Below are 18,208 nucleotides of genomic sequence, written 5' to 3'. Positions count from 1 at the left end.
GCTTGTTATGGGAGTTTAAAGCCTAGGGGCAAGTCTTACTGCAAGGATGGTGCGCGAGGCTTTGGGGGAGGAGGGCCTTAGGCACTCCTTCAGGCCCCCACTGGCAGCATGCCTGGGACTGAGCAGGAGCTTGGAGGGATTGCAGAGTCGAGTTCTCCAGCAGCACCTTAGGGTGGCGTGGTTCCACTGAGTGCCTGCAGGCTCTGTACCGTGGACGAGCAGGTAGAGCCAGCCCGCTGCTCTGCAGCTGCACAGAACATGGCCTCTCTGCTCGCCGTGCCTGCAGAGGTAGCAGCACAGAGAGCCACTCTGACCTTGCAGAGGTGTTTTAATTCAGCCAAAAAGTTGGATTTTCTAAAGACAACATGTGTTTTACAGAGGGCCTTTTGTATGGAGGTACTGGGGACTCATTCAAAAATAACAGGCGCCCCAGTCTACAGGATAGTTTTGTCACTCTAGACACAGCTCCAGTCTTCCACCTCCTACCAGCAGGCCCATTTAGCAAAATGAATAAGAAATTTAATCCCTGGTATTTTATAAAGAAGGCTTTTTTTTTTGCTTTGGTTGTGGTAAGCTCTGTGTGTGCTTTTTTAATGGCAGTGTTTAATAATGTTTACGTTGCCTTTCACCTTTGACTAACTTTGCAGTTAAGTTCCAAGATGTGGTTTCACATCCAGTACTTGCAGGCTGCTGCTCCCTCCTTGGAGACTGCTCACTTCCTATTCCTAGAAGGCATTTCATTCCCTTACCAATCATCTGATCACTTCTGCTGGGAAAGGCAGGAGTCTGGGAGCGGCAGGCGATAGTAATGGGAGTAATAGCGAATGTTTATGCAAGGCTCTGTGCCAGCCACGGGGCTGTGTGATTTACTTCTATTATTAAATCCTTAAAAAACTTTGTGAAACAAAAGCTATTATTATCTATCCTCAAATGTAAGGGAGAGTGTTTTCCCCAGAATTAGCCCTCAGAAAAGAGGATGTCCCCTTGTTTGTGTCCTGACAAAGACTGCCCCATGGTGGAGATTACTCTATTTAAAACCACAAAGGAGTTTAACTAATGTCTCAGAATTATTAAAATAGATGCCTATGGTTGGGATTGCTTAATATTCAAGTATTTGTGGTATTATTTCCATTTCATAGATGGGAAGAGAGATACTTGACAAAGTTCAGTAACTTGCCCCAGGTCACAAAGCTAATAAGTGGTACAGCCAGGATTCAAACCCAGGCATATAGTCTTACTCCCATATCCTCATTATTAATCCTCCTCAGATTCTTTCTTTCACCGTTGAAAAGCTTTAAATCTAGGGAATCACTGATGTTTTTCCTCCTTCTTGTTGAGGTTTCATTCTCAGCGCAGAGAAGATCAGAAGATAAATACCCAGTCTAGAGCCATGCTGTCAAGGATAGCACTAGGACGCTCCAGTTCTCTTTCTCAGTCCAGGCGGCACAGGATTCCCTTGGTTCCACACTTTCCAGATGAGCACCCTGCCTCCCTTTGCCACTGGTGGGAAGGACGTCTGTTGCTTCCTAGTCAGCCCCTTACCTTGTGCTGGCTGTAGTTCTTCCGGTACCGAGCTGAAATCCTCTTTCCTGGAATTTTCAGTCTAACAGAAGGGATATCAAACTACACCTGTGCTTGTCTCTTCTGAGCGCCCCTGGCCTCCCCTCCCCTCCTTCTTCCCTTCCCAATAAATGTTTTATTTCAGAATAGTTTTAGATTTATAGAAAAGTTGCCAAGATAGTACAGAGATTTTGTTTATCCCTCAGCTTTTTGTTAGCATCTGACATCACTGTGGCACATTTGTCAAAACTAAGAAACCAATATTGCTCCATTATGATTAAGTACAAACTCCAGACATTTTTCGGATTTCACTAGTTTTCCCCTAATGTCCTTTCTCTGTTCCACAATCCCAAATTCATTAGTCTATGTTTCCTGAGTCTCAGCTGGTGTATGATAGTTTTTCAGCCTTCCCTTGTTTTCCATGACCGTGACAGGTTTGAAGAGTATTGGCCGGGCATTTTGTAGAATGTTTCTGAGTTAAGATTTATCTGATGTTTCATCATGAGGTTTTGGGTTTAGGAGAATACCACAAAAGTGAGCGTCACATTCTTATCACATCATGTTAGGGACACAATCAATATCAGTATGACTTATCACTTTTAATGTTAACCTTGATCTTCCGGCTAAGGTCAAGTACTCCTCCCTCCCCTTTTTATACACGACGTTTGAGAAGGAAATCATCATGTGCAGCCTACACTCATGAGGTAGGGGTATTAGGCTCTACCTCCAAGTGAGGGGTATCTAAATAAACTATTAGGGATTTTGTGTAAGGAAGATTTTTCTCTTCTCCTATATTTATTAATTAATGCAACTACTAATCCATATCAATATGGAGTGATGCACATTTATTTTATATGTACTTTGGATTATAATCCATTGCAACTTAATTTTCTTGCTCAGATTGTTTCAGCGTTGGCCACTGGGAGGTCTTCCAGTTGTCTCCTGTGTCCTTTGGTTTGCCTCCATTCTTTTGGGCTTTTTTTTTTTTAGGACTTCCTTACTTTCTCGCACTACAAGATTTCCAGGTTCCTCTTGTATTTTCCTAGACTCACCCTTAGGATTAGCCATTTTTCCAAGGATCCCTGTTTCCTTTTATTTGTGAATGTTAGAGACTTAGATCTGACCACTGGGTATGCTCATTACTACTGGGTGTCACAAATTCTAGATCCCCTTAGTGGACAGAATTAAGAAATACATTATGTATATCAGTCCATGTTGCACACATGTCTGCAGCATTTCTGTGTCTACATGTGTTTCCACAGTAAAACTTTTTTTTTTTTGAATACTTATATTTTGCTGTGTAGCCAATAGTGAGAGCATGATGCGTAGCCATCCACCACCAATGGTAATTTAAAGGGGGGAGGGGAGTGACGAGGGGGAAGAGAGTGAAAATGGAGAATTTCACAAAAATATAATTTAGGAGCTCAGCCATCCTCTAACTATATCATGTCATTTTAGACATGAGATTCTAAGAGGTTTACTGAGATTCTAAGAGGTTAAAGAACTAGATAGTGGAGCAGTCAGAATTGGAATCAGGTTTTTTGAGATGGAGCCTCTTTATTTCCACTGTTTCATGCCTCTTTATGACTGATCAGTATTTTTGGCTTTGTATTGAACTCAGTAATTCTTGGAATGCATTAAGCAGATGAGAATGAAGTATTAGAGATTAGTGGGCAGAGGTATTACCTAGCCAACAGAAGTCTGCTAGAATGTCACTAATAAGGGATTTTGCTCTCTAACAACATATCTTAGATTATGATGCTCTGATGGCCAGATGTTAGTGAGTGAGTCTTCAAATGGTTATGATGATTATCCTACCATATTTTGTTTTTTATAACTATCTCTAAAAAAAAATTCTTTTGTTCTAGGAAGAGACTCATAAGCCTTCTGTAGAATCATAGGCCTTCTGTAGGATAGATACTTGATGTATATATTTGCTTTTTAGAAATGGGATATAAAGCAATGAAAGAATCTGCTTAATGTCATCCAAGGAGTTGGTGATAGAGTAAAAAGAAAAAAAAAGAAAAATTTAAAAATACGGCAACCTCCATGGCCCCTCTCCTGAACAGGCCAACCACACGGCTCCTTTCTTTGAAATTGCTTTTGGCAGCTTATAAAGCAAAGAAAGAACACTTGAAGGTTCCTCTCAAGAGAATCCTGAGGCTATAGGACAGTTCTAGGATACCTTCGAAACTTCAGCTGCTTCCTTTGGGAAGTGGGTGTGTTTATACTTGGTGAATCATGTCTTGTCACCATGTTACAGTAAAATCTCTGTTCTAGTCTTTCCATTTGTACTTTATTCATTCCAAAGACTTACCATTTTATTTTGTGATACATTGTGAACATCCAAGATTTTTTGTGGAAATAAATGGTAACAGCTGTTTTTTCGTGTACCAAATAATATAATTGTGAACCTTAACCTTGAGATGATATATCCAAAGTTTTTCAGGTGTAGAAGTGCCTTGACTAGAAAAGCTCGTTTAGGGTTGTCATCCCAATACAGAGTCACATTCTGCTTGCTTGCTGCCAACTTCATTCAGAAGGAGAGTCTCTGTAGGTCTCTTTATTCCAGTACTCCCTCATTCGCATGGCCTTTCCTCACCTACGTAAACACACACCCTAGAGTCCCATCTTCCTTTCCTGCTTTGTTTTTCTCTATTTTGCCACCATCTGCTATATTATATATTTTACTTCTTTAGTTTTTTAATTGTGTGTTTCCCCCAACTAGAATGTAAGCTGTATGTGAGCAGGTGATTTGTTTTGTTCACTGCTGTATCCCCAGACCTAGAACAGTACCTGGAACATAGTAGATGCTCAGTGCAGACTTCTGAATGAACAATGTGAAAGTTGCCAGTTGGGATAATTTGGACCCTGGTCTTAAAATAAATACAAATACTTAAGCTTTATAGAGTTATTTTATATTATAGGTGAAATTAAATCCCATTATAAAAATAAGGATTTATCTATTCACCAAAAATCTCAGAATCTGTCCTAGAACTGGGCATAGTGCTTTGGAAGTTATGCAGTTATTGCAGTAATGCAATGCTGTTTTCACATGTGGGGAATTTTGAAATTCTCTGCTAAATATCACTCAAGAAATTGGAAGAGCTAAAAGCAAAAATGTTTTCAAAGTGTTGGGGTGAATTACCTTAATACTAACCCAAAGATATCTTGAACCCCTTTACCAATATAAAGAATATTAAAAGAATATGCTGCAAACTCTGAGGTAATTCCTCCAAAGGAGTGTCAGCATTCATTTGGATATATAAATACTGGCGTGATTTTATTTTTAATCATTTACTTTACAAATATGTTATTTTTATTTTAAATTTCTGGTGTCTGAAGAACTTGTATTTTGTTGTTGTTGTTAATCCTCACCCAAGGATATTTTTCTATTGATTTTTTAAAACATTATTTTTATTAATTTGTTTTTGTTACAGATTTTTCTCCTTTTTCCCCTATTGACACCCTGCTCCCCATCCCCCCCGCCCCTTTCCCAGCTTTGTTGTCTATGTCCATTGGTTATGCATGCATGCATATAAGCTCTGTGGTTTGTCTCTTCCCCCCACAACTCCCCTCTTCTGAGGTGTGTCAGTCTCTACCCTACCTCTCTGTCTCTGGGTCAATTTTATTAATCAGTTTCTTTAGTTTATTATATTCGACAAATAAATGAGATCATGTGATATTTGTCTTTCTATGCTTGGCTTGTTTCCTTTAGCATAATATTCTCCAGGTCCCTCCATGTCATATCAAATGATAAGAGATCTTTCTTTCTTACAGCTGCATAGTATTCCATTATGTACATGTACCACAGCTTTTTAATCCACTCATCTACTGATGGACACTTGGGTTGTTTCCAGATTTTAGCTATTGTAAATAGTTCTGCTACGAACTGGGGGTACACATATTCTTTATGATTGGTGTTTCAGGCTTCTTAGGGTATATTCCTAGAAGTGGGATCACTGGGTCAAATGGAAGTTCAATTTTTAATTTTTTGAGGTAACACCATAGTGTTTTCCACAGTGGCTTCACCAGTCTGCATTCCCACTAGCAGGGTACTAGAGTCCCCTTTTCTCCACACCTTTGCCAACACTTGTTGTTTGATGATTTGTTGATGGTGGCCATTCTGACAGGTGTGAGGTGATACCTCACTGTTGTTTTAATTTGCATCTCTCTGATGATTAGTGATGTTGAGCATTTCTTCCTATGTCTCTTAGCCATTTGTATGTCCTGTTTGGAGAGGTGTCTATTTAGTTCCTCTGCCCATTTTTGAATTGGGTTCTTTGTCTTCCTTTTGTTGAGTTGTATGAGCACTCTGTATATATTGGAAATTAACCCTTTATCTGATATGTTATTGGCAATTATGCTCTCTCATACAGTGGGTTGCCTTTCTATTTTGAGGATTGTATCTTTTGCTGTGCAGAAGCTTTTGAGTTTGATGTAGTCCCATGTGTTCATTTTCTCCTTTATTTCTGTTGCCTTAAGTGATGTATCACTGAAAATTCTGCTGCGTATGATGCCTGAAATTTTGTTGCCTACAGTTTCTTCTAGGACTTATATGGATTCATGAGTCACATTTAAGTCTTTTATTCATTTTGAGTTTATTCTCATGTATGGTATAAGTTGATGGTCTAGTTTCATTTTTTTGCATGTAGCTGTCCAATTTTCCCAACACCATTTATTAAAGAGGCTGTCTTTACTCCACTGTATGCTCTTGCCACCTTTGTCAAATATTAATCGAGCATATTACTTTGGGTCCATTTCTGTGTTCTCTGTTCTATTCCACTGGTCTATATGTCTGTTCTTGTGCCAGTACCAGGCTGTTTTGATTACAGTGGCTTTGTAGTATAACCTGAAATCTGGTAATGTGATCCCTCCAACTTTGTTCTTCTTTTTCAAGATTGCTTTGGGTAGTATGGATGTTAATTCTTCCAATCCATGAACAAGGTATGTGCTTCCACTTTTTTATATCTTCTTCTATTTCTTTTTTCAATGACCTGTAGTTTTCTGTGAAGAGGTCCTTTACTTCTTTGGTTAAGTTTATTCCTAGGTATCTTAATTTTTTTTGCTGCAATGGTAAATGGGATTGTTTTTTTAGTTTCTCTTTCTGTGAGTTTATCATTGGTGTATAAGAATGCTGTCAATTTCTTGACATTAATTTTGTATCTTGCTACTTTGCCAAATTCATTTATTAAATCTAGTAGATTTTTGATGGAGTCTTTGGGGTTTTCTATGTACAATATCATGTCATCTGCAAATAATGACAGTTTCACGTCCTCCTTTTCAGTTTGGATCCTTTTTATTTTTTCTTCATGTCTAACTGCTGTGACTAAGATTTCCAGTACTACGTTGAAAAAAGTGGTGAAAGTCTGCATCTGTCTTGTTCCCGTTCTTAAGGGGAATGCTTTAGGTTTTTGCCCATTGAATATGATGTTGGCTGTAGGTTTTTTATATATGGCTTTTATTTTGTTGAGATATGATCCCTCTATTCCCAGATTGCTGAGCGTTTTTATCAGAAATGGGTGCTAGATTTTGTCGCACACTTTTTCAGCATTTATTGATATGATCATGATTTTTATCTTTCAATTTGTTACGTGGTGTGTCACATTTATTGATTTGCGAATATTATACCATCCTTGCATCCTTGGGATGAATCCCACTTGGTCATGATGAATAATGTTTTTGATGTATTGCTGGATTCATATTGCTAATATTTTGTTAAGGATTTTGGCATCTGTGTTCATCAGGGACATTGGCCAGTAGTTTTCTTTCTTTGTAGTATGTTTATCTGGTTTTGGAATTAGGATTATGCTGGCCTCATAAAATGGGTTTGGAAGTGTTCTGTCTTCTTGGATTTTCTGCAATAGTTTGAGGAGAATGGGTATTAAATCTTTGAATGTTTGGTGAAACTCCCCCATGAAGCCATCCGGGCCTGGGCTTTTGTTTGCTGGGAGTTTCTTAATTACATCTTCAATTTCTTTGTTGTTATTGGTCTGTTCAAGTTTTCTATTTCTTCCTGGTTCAGTTTTGGGAGGCTGTGTATTTCTAGAAATTTGTCCATTTCTGCTAGATTGTCCAACTTGTTGGTGTATAACTGTTCATAGTATGTTTTAATGATCCTTTGTATTTCTGTGGTGTCAGTTGTTACTTCTCTTTTGTTTCTTATTTTGTTTATTTGGTTTCTCTCTTTTTGTTTCTTGGTGAGTCTGGCTAAATGTTCATCAGTCTTGTTTATCTTTTCAAAGAATGAGCTCTTTGTTTCATTGATCTTTCGAATTGTTTTTTGGTCTCTATGTCATTTATTTCTGCTCTGACCTTTACTATGTCCTTCCTCCTACTAGCTCTGGGTTTTTCTTTTTGTTTACTTTCTAGTTATTTAAGTTGTAGGGTTAGAAAGTCAATTAGGAACTTTTCTTGTTTCTTGAGGTAGGCCCGTAGTGCTATGAACTTCACTCTCAGGACTGCTTTCACTGTGTCCCATAGATTTTGTGTTGTTGTGTGTTCATTTTCATTGGTTTCCAGGAAGTTTTTAGTTTCTTCCTTGATCTCGTTGGTAACCCATTCGTTGTTTGTTTGTTTGTTTGTTTGTTTGTTTTTATCCTCACCTGAGGACATTTTTCCATTTTTTGTTCAGATAGAGTGGGAGGGAGAGAGAGGAAGAGAGGGAGAGAAACATCGATGTGAAGGGACACATCGAGTGGCTGCCACCCGCACGACCAACCAGGGCCGGGGACAAACTGTAACCGAGGTACGCGCCCTTAGCTCGAACTGAACCCGGGTCTCTCTGTACCGCAGGCCGACACTCCAACCGCTGAGCCAAACCAGCCAGGGCCCATTCGTTGTTTAATAACATGCTATTTAGCCTCCAAGTGTTTGAATGTTTTTGTGTATTTTTATTGTAATTGCGTTTTAGTTTCATGCCATTGTGATCTGAGAAGATGCTTGATATGATTTCAGTCGTCTTGAATTTGTAGAGACTTGCTTTGTGTGCTAACATGTGGTCTATTTTTGAGAATGTTCTATGTGCACTTGAGAAGAATGTATATTCTGCAGCTTTGGGGTGAAATGTTCTGTAAATATCAGTGAAGTCCAACTGATCTAGTTCGTCTTGTAAGGACTCTATGTCCTTGTTAATTTTTGTCTAGAAGATCTATCCAGTGGTGTCAGTGGCATGTTAAAGTCACCCACTATGATTGTATTGCTATTGATCTCTCCCTTGAAGTCCTCTAGAAGTTTTAAAATATATTTAGGTGCTCTCGTTTTTGGTGCATATATGTTTACCAGGGTTATATCCTCTTGTTGGAATGATCCTTTTAATATTATGTAGTGACCTTCTCTGTCTCTTATTATGGCCTTTCTTTCGAAGCCTATCTTGTTAGATACGAGTATTGCTACACTAGCTTTTTTTCATTTCCATTTGCTTGGAAAATTTTTTCTTGTCCCTTCACTTTCATCCTGTGTGAGTCTTTTGTTGTGAGGTGGGTCTCTTGTAGACAGCATATATATGGGTTATGTTTTCTTATCCAATCAGCTACCCTATGTCTTTTGATTGGAGCATTTAAGCCATTTACATTTAAGGTAATTATTGATAGATAGTTATTAGTTACCATTTTAATTTTATGCCTGTGTTCCCCTCTCTCTCTCTCTCTCTCTCTCTCTCTCTCTCTCTCTCTTTCTTTCTTTCTTTCTTTCTTTCTTTCTTTCTTTCTTTCTTTCTTTCTTTCTTTCTTTCTTCTTACAATAGTCCCTTCAGCATTTTTTGCAGTGCTGGTTTGGTGGTGGTAAATTCCTTTAGCTTTTTTTTTTTTTTATCCATGAAGCTCTTTATTTCTTTTTCAATTTTTAATGATAGCCTTGCTGGATCGAGTAGCCTTGGATTCAGACCCTTGCCTTGCATTACTTTGTATACTTCATTCCACTCCCTTCTGGCCTGCAGCGTTCCTATTGAGAAATCAGCTGACAGTCTAACGGGAGCTTCCTTGTAGGTAACTTTCAGTCTCTTTCTTGCTTCCTTTTGGATTCTTTCTTTGTCTTTAATGTTTGCTGTTTTTAATATGGTGTGTCTAGCTGTGGGTCTTCTGGGCTTGATCTTGCTTGGGACTCTCTGTGTTTCCTGGACTTGTGTGACTTTTTCCTTTACCAGTTTAGGGAATTTTTCTGTCATTATTTCTTCAAACAGGTTCTCGAATCCTTTCTCTGATTCTTCTCCTTCCAGTACCCCTATAATGTGAATGTTGTTACGTTTTGTATTGTCCCACAGCTCCCTTAAACTCCCCTCCTGCTTTTTAAACTTTTTTTCCATTTGCTACTCTATTTAGGTGTTTTTCTCTACCTTGTCTTCTAAGTCAATGATTCGGTCTTCAGCTTCTTCTAATCTATTATTGAACCCTTCTAAGCTATTTTTTTATAACAGCTATGTCATTCTTTATTTCCTCTTGATTTTTATGCATAGCTTCTACTTTTTTTAAGTTGAAGTAGTTCCCAGTGAGCTCTTCATAATTCTTATTAAGTTGCTTGTAGTTCTCACCAAATTGTTTGAGCACCTTTAAAATCATTGCTTTGAATTCTTTATCTGACAAGTTGCTTTCTTCCATTTCCTGTAGTTCCTTTTCCAGTGATTCTCTTTTTCTTTCCTTTGGGTGTTACTTTTTTGTCTCCACATTTTAGCCATCTGGTAGCTCTATACCTGGTGAGGGATGTTTTGATGTGCAGGCAGCTCACTATATATCAAATAAGGCTACTGTGCCTCCCAGACTGATCTATTGCGTGTCACCTCTTGCCTGCTCTGGATCCTGGAGGATTGACTATTGGGGGCTGGTATTGGTGTGTCCAAGTAGGTGCTGCTGCTGGATTGCATGGGTCCCTCTGAAGCTGTGTTCCCAGCTGGTCGCTGGTGCCACCTATAGCTGTATTGCTCAGGCCCTGCTGGAGCCGCACTCCCTGCCTGCACCTTGGGTGGCTGGGTCACACAGGTCCCTCTGGATCCCCGGTTCTGCACCGCTCTTGTGGGCCGCTGGGTTGCACTGGTCCCTGTGGCACCCTGGCTTCACACCTCTCTTGTGGGCTGCTGGGTCGCACAGGTCTCTCTAGATCCCCAGCTTCCCACCACTCTTGTGGGCCTCTGGGTCACCCAGGCTCCTATAGAACCCCGGCTTCCCACTGCTCTTGTGGGCAGCAGTGTTGCACAGGCCCTGATGGAGACTCAGGTCCTGCTGCTGGTGGCTGGGGAGTGCTGCTGCCCAGTAGAGCTCAGCTCCTGCTCAGCCTTTGCTGTGGTTTTTGGGGATGGTTCTCTGTTCCTGATCTGTGCTTCTGTTGCCTGGGGATGGATGTCTGCTCCCCAGCCTCTGTTGCTGGGAGTATATCTGGACTCTGATTGGGCTGCTACTGTGGAGGATAGTGCTGGGCTCCCGGCCGTTCACCTTGACAACTCCACTTCTGTGCACTGGTCTTTGTTGACACAGGGTGTCCACTGGTCTGATGGTGCCAGGTGCACTGGTGGCTCAGGTTGCTGGCCCCTAGCCGCTCCCACTGCCTCCTTCCAGGGAAGACCCAGGATCTTCCAAAATGGTGGGACCTCCCTGTGGCATAGGGAGAAGCGCCCTGAAGAGCTGCTTACTGTGGTAGCTGGCTGCTCTGTCCACAGCATAGGAACCTTCTGCTCTGCGTCTCTGCACAGCACGAGTTTGGTCATCACCTTCACATCTACTCACACTCTCTCGCACACTAGCTCACTCTCTTACACACTCACCCTCCCTCTGGTCCTGCCTGCCGCCATCTTTTTCTCTCCATTGATTTTTTTAGTTAGAGTGGAAGGGAGGGAGGGAAAGAGAGAAAGAGAGAGAAACATCAATGTGAGAGAGACACATCAGTTGGTTCCCCCACACAACACTGACCAGGGCCAGGGATAAACCTGCAACCCAGATACATGCCCTAGACTGGGAATTGAACCCAAGACCCTTCGTCCATGGGCTGACACTCTAACTGCTGAGCTAAACCGGCCAGGGAAGTACTTATAATTTTATTTCTAAAACTAGTGGACTCTGTTTAGGCAATATGTAAGGTAATATAAGATGATCTACAACTTGTCTAGCTGTTTTATAAACCAAATCTTTCAAAAAACAACTCTAATGCCAACTTTCTTGCAGTATTCTCTCTAGCACGGGAAACAAAGATGTAAGAAGCAAGCTAGGCAGCAAACATCACAGAGTCATTTGCACCCTGATGTAGTGCATGAATTACATCTTTGTACAAGACTGACATATTTTCATGTTACCACCTTTATTTCAGAGCATGGGTGAGTCGACGATGCCTGTTGTGTTAAATCAGCTGCTGCCCATGATTAAGCCTTCGAATCAGAGGACCAACGATGATTACAGCCCAGAAGAGCTGTTGATCCTCCTAATATATATTTATTCTGTCACTGGAGAATTCACAGAGGACAAAGACCTGGCTGAAACTGAAGAAAAGGTGAAGAAAGCATTGGCTCAAACCTTTTGTGAGGAGTCTGAGTTGTCACCTTTGCTGCAAAAAATCACAGGTGAGTGTTTAACAAAGACATAGGACATAAACATCAGTGATACAGAAAACAGGTTTAACAATAAAAGCCATTTTAGCCTTGGCCAGTGTGGCTCAATGGGTTGGAGCCTCATCCCATACACCAGAAGATGGAGGGTTTGATTCCCGGTCAGGGCACGTACCCAGGTTGCGGGGGAGGCAACCGGTCTATGTTTCTTTCTCATATCAGTGTTTTTGTCTCTTTTTCCCTCTTCCTCTCTCTAAAATCAACAATAAAATAAAATAAACAAAAGCCATTTCAGAAAGAGGACATAGCCATCTTCTTTGGAATGGTTTGGAATTTCATAAGGTCTGATGAATGCTAGATAGCCTTTAGGATCAGAGGTTCTCATTGCAGTATTTTTCTTTTTTTTCCAGTCATGGGAGTGAAATAGCCTCTACTTGCTTGTCAGAATTCATATTCCTTAGAGCCAAAGCCTTGTTATAAAATAGCAAAATACTCATAGGACATAATATCTTAGTGGAAAAATAAAATGTGGTTCATCCTATTCAAAAGGTTTCTGTTGACATATTCACTTTGATATTGTCATTTCAATCTTTATAAAATGTTTTCCTAAGATATTACACAATGTTATAGCATTAAAAAGTTGCCATTTTTCAGAGTAGTTTTCTATTTTGACTTCTCAGATTTCATTTTGAATCTCAGATAATTGGTGGTATCCAAAACAATACGCAAACATCCCAGTAAAGTAGGCTATATTAATTTGGGAGAATTATATAATTAAATATAATAAAACCCAACTTTTCACTTCTAGTAAGAACTGTTACATAACTCATAGAGACCTTCATTTGTTTTATCCTGTATCAAACTCAATATTTTTATTTATATTTTCTATAAAGCTTATTTCCATTACTGCGGACTGAGCCTGGGTCTGTTTGAAAGTGGGATATTATTAAAACTCACTCATAAAACTTAAATACTTTGAAAACATACCGAGTCTCCGTTCACAAATGAACGTGTGTGTGTAGGCGTGTGTAGACTTCTCCTTTCAGGAAGGCTCCGCTGAGGCAGATTGTGTATCTTCCAGCCTTTCCTCCTGTCCCCTGTTGTGCCTCCCTGGGGGCGTGTCCAGATTGCTCAGAAGCAGGCCTTGTGGCTGTCAGACCGAGCGCCCGCGCACGTGTGTTCTCCTTCGCGCCACTGCTGACCTCCCCTGTGTTTGGTTATGGTAAATCAAACCCTGATGAAATGGAAACCGAGCGAGTTTCCACAGAAATGAGCCGTGTTCTTGCTTAGCACAGAACCTCTTTGCCAACATAAAATCTACTTAAGGAAAACTCGTGGAATTTGTTCCAATTCCATTTAGGTACAGCACTATATGTGATTACATGTGTTTGGCTAAAAATGAATATTGAAGCTTTAATATGGTTTATACAGTGCTTAAGAACAGTGATCTGATTCAAAGTAAAATTGAATACTAGGAGAATTTAATTGGAAGTTATTCTTGAAATGCGTAATTCCAGAAACAGACAAAGATGGTGTGTTTTAGCTAAGGTTATTTGGATAGCTTTTTTGTAGTATTAGTATGTTACTGAATTATTTTGGGAATTGAAGTCATGCTCTAAGAGAATTCATTTAATATTTGATTGAGTTGATTGTTGACCCAGTGTTTCATTCTTTATTAGTTTCTCTATTTTAGATTCCTCAGGATATTGTATTTTCTTGCTTTTAACTATGATTCCACATTTTAAATCACTTCGGTACTTTTATGTTTATATTAGAAAATTTGTAAGTTTAGCAATTGAAGGTTAAAAAGTAAGAATTTGTGGAAATTTTAGTATATTTAAAATTTTTAGAGACGTCTCATTTTGTAATACTGGTATACATTTCTCCCTAGGTTAACTTTGCATGTACAGCTTAAGCAGGAAGGATGAGATATGCTACTTAAACTTGACTCAAGTGAAGTCACTAGTGGAACACACATGTATCAACTTCTGTGCACACCAGAAGGACTTTATTTCTGAAGATAGACTTTTACTTGGTCAGTTAGACTACCCTCATTAAGTATGCTATAAAGTCATGTGTCCTGAGAAGTAGAGTTTATGTTTACAGTTAGCTGCTGAGGAGAATGTTTAATCTACACTCCATGATAAAAAGTAATAGGATAGTGTTGGGGATGTTGTGACTCAATCTTGTAGAACAGGAGGGGGTGCCCCAGTATATACTGGAAGAATCAAATTGCTTTAAATGTCAAATGGCAGTTCAATTTTTAACTTTTTGAGGTAACACCATAGTGTTTTCCACAGTGGCTGCACCAGTCTGCATTCCCACTAACAGTGTATTAGAGTCTTCTTTTCTCCACACCTTTGCCAACACTTGTTGTTTGATGATTTGTTGATGGCAACCATTCTGACAGGTGTGAGATAATACCTCATAGTGTTTTAATTTGCATCTCTCTGATGATTAGTGATGTTGAGCATTTCTTCATATGTCTCTTGGCCATTTGTATGTCCTGTTTGGAGAGGTGTCTATTTAGGTCCTCTCCCCGTTTTTTAATTGGGTTCTTTGTTTTCCTTTTACTGAGCTGTATGAGTACTCTATATATTTTGGAAATTAACCCCTTATTTGATGCATCATTGGTGATTATAGTCTCCTATCTAGTGGAATCCCTTTCCCTTTTGATGGTTGTTTCTTTTGCTGTGCAGAAATGTTTTAGTTTGATGTAGTCCCATGTGTTCATTTTTTCCTTTGTTTTTGTTGCCTTAGGTGTTGTATCAGTGAAAATTCTGCTGCGTATGATGTCTGAAATTTTGTTGCCTATGTTTTCTTCTAGAATTTTTATGGATCTACGAGTTACATTTAAGTCTTTTATCCATTTTGAGTTTATTCTCATGTATGGTGTAAGTTAGTGTACTAGCTTCATTTTTTTGCTGGTAGCTGTCCAATTTTCCCAACACCATTTATTGAAGAGACTGTCTTGACTCCACTATATACTCTTGCCACCTTTGTCAAATATTAACTCAATATATTGTCGAGTCAATTTCTGGGTTCTATATTCTGTTCCATTGATCTATCTGCCTGTTCTTATGCCAGTACCAGGCTGTTTTGATTACAGTGGCCTTGTAGTATAACCTGAAATCTGGTTATGTGATCCCTCCTACTTTGTTCTTCTTTTTCAAGATTGCTGTGGCTATTCGGGGTGTTTTTTGGTTCCATATGAACTTTTGGAGTGTTTGTTCTAGTTCTGTGAAGTATGTCATTACCCTAAGAAACCTGAAACACCAATCAAAATGAATATATGTACCCCTATGTTCACAGTAGCACTACTTACAATAGCTAAAATTGGGAAACAACCCAAGTGTCCATCAGTAGATGAGTGGATTAAAAAGCTGTGGTACATATACACAATGGAATACTATGCAGCTATAAGAAAGAAAGATCTCTTATCCTTTGAGATGGCATGGAAAGACCTGGAGAGTATTATGCTAAGCGAAACAAGCCAAGCATAGAAAGACAAATATCACATGATCTCACTTATTTGTGGAATATAATGAACTAAACAAACTGCTGAACAAAATTAACCCAGAGACATGGAGGTGGGGTACAGACTGACAAGCCTCAGAGGAGGGAGGGGTTTGGGGGAGAAGAGATAAATGACAGAACTTATATGCATGTATGCATGACCAGTGAACATAGACAACAAAGCTGGGGATGGGGGGGAGGGAAGGAGGGTGTCAGTGGGGGAAAATGAGAAACATCTGTAGCAAAAACAAATGAATAAATAAAAATATTAAAAATAAATAAATAAAATTTTAAAACAACAACAACAAATTGTTTAAAATGTCCTTGTCGTAAAACCTATCATGGAGCTAGATCAGCCTGGCTTTTTGCAATGAACTTGCCCACAGCATTGTGCTTATGTTATTCCAGTTTAGTCTTGGGTTACTTGTTATTGGGTGCAGAATTTACTTTATGCCTTGTGTACATTTTGTGGTTGATGAAATTTGGTTTAAAAGTATTATTGAAAATAAGCAATTAATCAATATAAAAATTATACTTTATAAAATTCTATGTTTTAATAACCTTAACTGTTGACAGGATCAAGAAAGCAACACTTTTTCTGCACTAAAAACTTAAGCATGTTATCATCACCCAGCTGCTAAGTGATAGAGCTAGGATTTGAACCCCAGTGTTCTGGATCTAGAGCCCATGTCTGTCTGTCTGTATTTCTTTTTTCTTTCTTTCTTTCTTTCTTTCTTTCTTTCTTTCTTTCTTTCTTTCTTTCTTTCTTTCTTTCTTATTATTTTTTAACTTATCTTTATTGTTGAATGTATTACAGATGTTCCTCCCCTTTTACCCCATTGACCCCCTCCTCCCCGCTCCTGCCCCCCTCCTACCTTCCCCACACTAATGTCTGTATCTATTGGTTATGCAAATGTGCATATAAGTTCTTTGCTTTACCTCTTCCTGCCCCCCTCCCCCTTCCCTTTGAGACTCATCAGTCTACCAATTTGTACTTAATCCCTTCACTTTTTTCACCTATCCCCCCAAACCTCCTCTCACCTGGCAACCAACAATAAGTTCTCTGTATCTACGAGTCTGTTTCTGTTCTGCTTATTCATTTTGTTTGTAGATTCTATTGTTGATGGACATGTATTCATTGCTCATATTTTATTGTTCACATTTTTGATCTTCTTATTCAAGAAGACCCTTCAACATTTCATATAATATTGGTTTGGTGGTGATGAACTTTAGCTTTTCCTTGTCTGGAAAACTCTTAATATGTCCATCAAGTGTAAATGATAGGTTTACAGGATAGAGTAATCTTGGTTGCAGGTCCTTGTTTTTTATCACTTTGAATAATTCTTACCACTCCCTTTTGGTCTGCCAAGTTTCTTTTAAGAAATCAGCTAACAGTCTTATGGGAGCTCCCTTGTAGGTAATTAACTGCTTTTTTCTTGCTGCTTTTAAGATTCTCTCTTTGTCTTCAACCTTTTGCATTTTGATGATGATGTGTCTTGGTGTGGACCTCTTTGGGTTCATCTTGTTTGGGACTCTTCTGTGCTTCCTGGACTTGTATGCCTGCTTCCTTCACCAAATTAAGGAAATTTTCTGTCATTGTTTTTTCAAATAGGTTTTTAATTTCTTGTTCTCTCTCTTCTTTTTCTGGTACCCCCATTATGTGAATGTTGGTATGCTTGATGTTGTCCCAGAGGTAGAGCCCATGTCTTTAAATACAAAAATTCTAAACCTGCCATGAGCTCACTTCCATAGCCACTGCATTTATTATGTTCTCTAACCTATACTTGCTTATACTTTTTGTTTCAAGCCATGCATGTTCAATCATTCCACCATGTTCTTATTTTCTGAACAGTGAGTTAATATTTGGTTAATATTTTAGATATTGCTTGTGCTTTTTAATCTGTTCATAATAGCTACTAGTAGATGTTTCCTTATGCCTTCTTATTTTTATGCATGTATCATCTTTGTTTCTGCATTGCTATAAAGAAACTAAAATGTTACCCTGACCATTGTGGCTTAGTTGGTTGGAACATTGTCCAGTACACCAAAGTGTCATGGGTTTGATCCCCAGTTAGGGGACATACCCAGGTTATGGTCTGGGTATGTGTGGGAGGTAACTAATCAATCTCTCTCTCTCTTTCTCTCTCTCTCTCTATCCTTTCCCTTCCTCTCTCTCTAAAACTAATAAAAACAATTTTTTTACTTCAGTATCTCTCTTAACAATAATTGCCTTGTGTGTAAAATTTATATTTCCTTTCATATGTTAAATATGTAATTTAATTTTGACAATTTCTTTTATTTCTCCCCATCCTTCCCTTTTGTGGAAAGAACAATGAGAAATTATAATTGACAAAACATAACAAAACTTGAGATACTGCTTTCATTTTAATAGATATTCTTTGGGAGTGGTAGGCAAAAACTCTCTTTTCTACTCACACAAAATAACCGGGGTTGGCTCTCTGGGTGTCAGCAATGAGAGCAAAGAAAGAAAATTGGTGTGGCCTAAATATGTCATTGAATGTTGTCCTTTCTCAGCCTTGCTAAGTTCAAAGAGAGTATCAGTTTCCATGTATGTTAGTGTTTGCATGGCAGTCACAAGAGAAAACA

The 18,208-nt window shown here is 39.0% G+C and overlaps 1 protein-coding gene across 30 annotated transcripts in view; it reads left to right on the top strand.

The window, feature by feature from the left end:
• SCFD2 (sec1 family domain containing 2) overlaps positions 1 to 18,208 on the top strand; it is a 394,530-nt gene that overhangs the window by 145,427 nt on the left and 230,895 nt on the right. For 29 of the 30 annotated variants that reach the window (XR_004958623.1, XR_004958594.1, XR_004958593.1 and 26 more), the window contains exon 5: positions 11,851 to 12,100. Coding sequence is in view for 8 of the 30 variants with exons in the window: in XM_036253349.1 (XP_036109242.1) it covers positions 11,851 to 12,100 (250 nt within the window). In the remaining 22 variants the exon portion in view is untranslated. Of the gene's footprint in view, positions 1 to 11,850; positions 12,101 to 13,166; positions 13,433 to 18,208 lie in introns of those variants that run through there. The other variant, XM_036253462.1, reaches the window with a different exon arrangement.

The sequence above is a fragment of the Molossus molossus genome, unplaced genomic scaffold, assembly GCF_014108415.1.
Source record: "Molossus molossus isolate mMolMol1 unplaced genomic scaffold, mMolMol1.p scaffold_m16_p_1, whole genome shotgun sequence".
NCBI classification, from domain to species: Eukaryota; Metazoa; Chordata; class Mammalia; order Chiroptera; family Molossidae; genus Molossus; species Molossus molossus.
The sequence above is the reverse complement of the archived record's forward strand: the minus strand, read 5'-3'. Positions and strand labels throughout refer to the sequence as shown.